The sequence below is a fragment of the Poecilia latipinna genome, unplaced genomic scaffold, assembly GCF_001443285.1.
Source record: "Poecilia latipinna isolate Pla-1442-1.1 unplaced genomic scaffold, P_latipinna-1.0 Scaffold1699, whole genome shotgun sequence".
In the NCBI taxonomy this organism is placed as follows: domain Eukaryota; kingdom Metazoa; phylum Chordata; class Actinopteri; order Cyprinodontiformes; family Poeciliidae; genus Poecilia; species Poecilia latipinna.
Window position 1 is genome coordinate 203,427 of NW_015114315.1, and position 2,992 is coordinate 206,418.

Consider the following 2,992-nt stretch of genomic DNA (forward strand, 5'->3'; position numbering starts at 1 on the left):
CTTTTTTTATATATATATATATATATATATATATATATATATATATATATATATATATATATATATATATTTTTTTTTTTTTATTTTTTATTTTTTTTTTTTTTTTGTCGGGTATCTTCTTAGCTCCGGTCTCCCTGTCTTTTCTTTTGAATAAGGACGTTATTTTTCTCTGCATGCTGGTCAAGTTTCGATTTCGTTTGAAATTTTTAACAATTTAGTTGTTCTCGCGGTTTTTATGTAAAGGTTTGTAGATGGTAAATGATTTATTGTTCGTCCTGTCCCAAAGCAAGCGGAGGTTTTTAGTATTAGTGCACCACCTTTGCAAAATGACCCAGTCTATTTAATCGAACGCACCAATCCCCTTGGCAACCACTGTGTTTTGGAGATAAACGCGCAAGCACTCTCATGTTAAATTAAATGAAATCTCTGGTCATAGCGGTGTTCTCAAGCTGCGATGTGTTGTTGAAATTGAACCTAATTACATAAAATACAATTAGTTCATCTCTCTTTGCTTTTACTTTGGATATTTTGTAACAAAATGTTGTAGCGGAGTACCTTTAAAGGCTGGCAGTTGACGAAAGCTTCGAACTCCGAGGGGGCAAAAGGTGGAGAATTGAGGGGCTAGCATATCACGAACAGTTCAGAAACAATATGAAGTGAGGAAAAATCTATTTATTAACTTATTAAGTCATGTTTTAGACCAGTGGTTCTTAACCTGGGTTCAATCAAACCCCAGGGGTTCGATGAGTCGGTCTCAGGGGTTCGGCGGAGCCTCTGCCGGAGGTAAAGACACACTGTGTAAAGTCGTGATGACGCCCCACTTTGCCATCACTTGCTGCAAAGGATCACGTTACATTGCTGAGCCAATCAGTGCTGCGGAGGAGCACGTACCCCTCCCCCACCCTCCGCTCAACAGTTTCCAGCAGCGCAGGCGATATTTTACTTATTAGAAGGGTTCAGTGAATGCGCATATGAAACTGGTGGGTTTGGTACCTCAAAAAAGTTTAAAAACCACTATTTTAGATTGGTCATTGTTAGAATAACCAGTCAGTCATGTCTAATCAGCGGTCGCACTCACGGCTGCGTGCACCTGCTGATTCTTTACAGCAGACAGCCGCTCCATTTTCTTGAGGGTACTGCGTACCCCCGCTAAATCTTTTGGGGGTACGGAGTACCCCTCCGTACCCCCTTACTTTCACCCCTGGTCCTATGGGAAAGCAAGGAAATGAATGACCTAGTGACTTACCGAAGGACTCGTTTTTCCGGGGATGGCAGTGAAGCTTTCCATCGTCGCAAACACTTGGGAAAAGCATCGAAAGATTCACAATGAAACGCATATGTAGCATCAATGCTAGTTACTGGGAGGAAAAAAACGTGAGTAACCATATTATTTAAGGTTTCTTCTGACTCACCAGTGCTCAGTATCAATGTTGAGAGACTTTCCTGCCTCAATGTATTCTCCTTTATGGAAACAGGAACATTCTTCTTTGGGTACACAAGTGTCTTTTTCATTCAGATAGAGACCATCAGGGCAGAAACAGCCAACCACAGGCAAGAAATGTGAAGTGCAGCTCCGCTGATCTGAGCTCAGTGAACTACAAGTCAGCTGGCATCTCCGGTGATTGTAAGTGAAGATCTGAGTTGATGGACAGCTCTTTGTGTGTTTCTCTGTTTTGTGGATAATGTGGGAAGATTACCTGACAGTTGCAAGACTTACATATGACGGTTAATGTGTTGTCATGAAACTTAAAGACACATTACCACATTGGTCTCCAAAATCTGTCACAAACTTTCCCTTTGCTGCACAAGCTCGACCATAAGAGGTGAAGACAGCACATAAGCAGTCCTCGCTTTTCTCACAGCTGCAGGTGGAGTAAAGGCAGCGCTGCAGAGAAAAGAACACTTTAACAAAATTATAGTCCAATAAAACAGAATTAAAATCTGAAAGAAGAGGTTGTTGTTGTACCTTGTAGTAATATTCAGGATTCACCTCTGAATGGCAATTTGCAAATGTACCATTTGGATTTCTGAGCATTTCGCACCAGTGTCTGGCATAATTCTCTATAATAAAATGTACAAATATTTTTACACTTCCAGTAACCTGGAATATACTGAATACAAATTAAATATATATACTCACAAAGCAAGAAAAAAGAAAAGCTATATTGTTAAACAGATGATCACATTGGTTTTCAATTGGCTGGAAAAAAATAACATTGTTAAATTTATTTTTTACCAATTTCCATGCTGATGGAACAGGGGTCTGAAAGTATTCTGCCTGCATCTGGGCATGTGTGGTCGGCCTTCCACGAGTTACCAAATGTCACTGCAGTTCCTTCTTGGCTCCCTTGAGGAGACGTCATGTCATCATTCAAAGCCATGTTGTAGTTTCCACATAAACCTGAGGAACATGTTCAGAACAACAATAAGTCACCAAAGTGTCCAAACTCCATCACATTTCCGTAATTTTTTTGTATCACCTCCTCTCTGGAATATTTTCTTTTATCTCAGATAAAACCCAGTTATCTAAGTTTTTTTTCTCTTGACAGTACAGAAATGTCTTATATATAGTTTTTTATAGATTGATAAAACAAAGTTAACACTAGTTAGATGGAAGAAAAGGAAGAACGGAGTGAAAGATGTAGGATGGAAGGACAGACCCAAGGAGTTAAGAATTGAACTACAGAAACAAAGTAAACAAGAAAAGAAAAAAGAAAGGATAGAGAGAAGAAATGAAGAAAGGATACAAGAAAAAAGGGAGGGTACAAAGACAAAAACAATTCTTATACAAGAGTAGACTATTCTTTTAATAGACAAAAACAAAGACAAAAACAATTCTTATACAAGAGTAGACTATTCTTTTAAAAAGAATAGTCTAAGAGTACAAATATTTTTCCATCCTTCTATTTTTTCCATACATTCCCACAATCTTTAAACACTGAAATGAAATGCTACTCTTTCCCATGTAATTCCTGACTGCATAAGAACCCTG

General features: G+C 38.5%; 1 protein-coding gene across 1 annotated transcript in view; it reads right to left on the bottom strand.

Annotated features, from left to right (window-relative positions):
* The window catches only part of LOC106964657 (mucin-2-like), a 21,325-nt gene extending 18,944 nt beyond the window's left edge, over positions 1-2,381 (bottom strand). The window contains exons 1-5 of the mRNA XM_015060291.1: positions 2,237-2,381; positions 1,967-2,061; positions 1,762-1,885; positions 1,413-1,668; positions 1,247-1,299 (exon numbers count right to left, since the gene is read on the bottom strand). Of these exons, the coding sequence (XP_014915777.1) occupies positions 1,247-1,299; positions 1,413-1,668; positions 1,762-1,885; positions 1,967-2,061; positions 2,237-2,381 (673 nt within the window). The remainder of the gene's footprint in view (positions 1-1,246; positions 1,300-1,412; positions 1,669-1,761; positions 1,886-1,966; positions 2,062-2,236) is intronic.
* Positions 2,382-2,992: the final 611 nt, after the last annotated feature.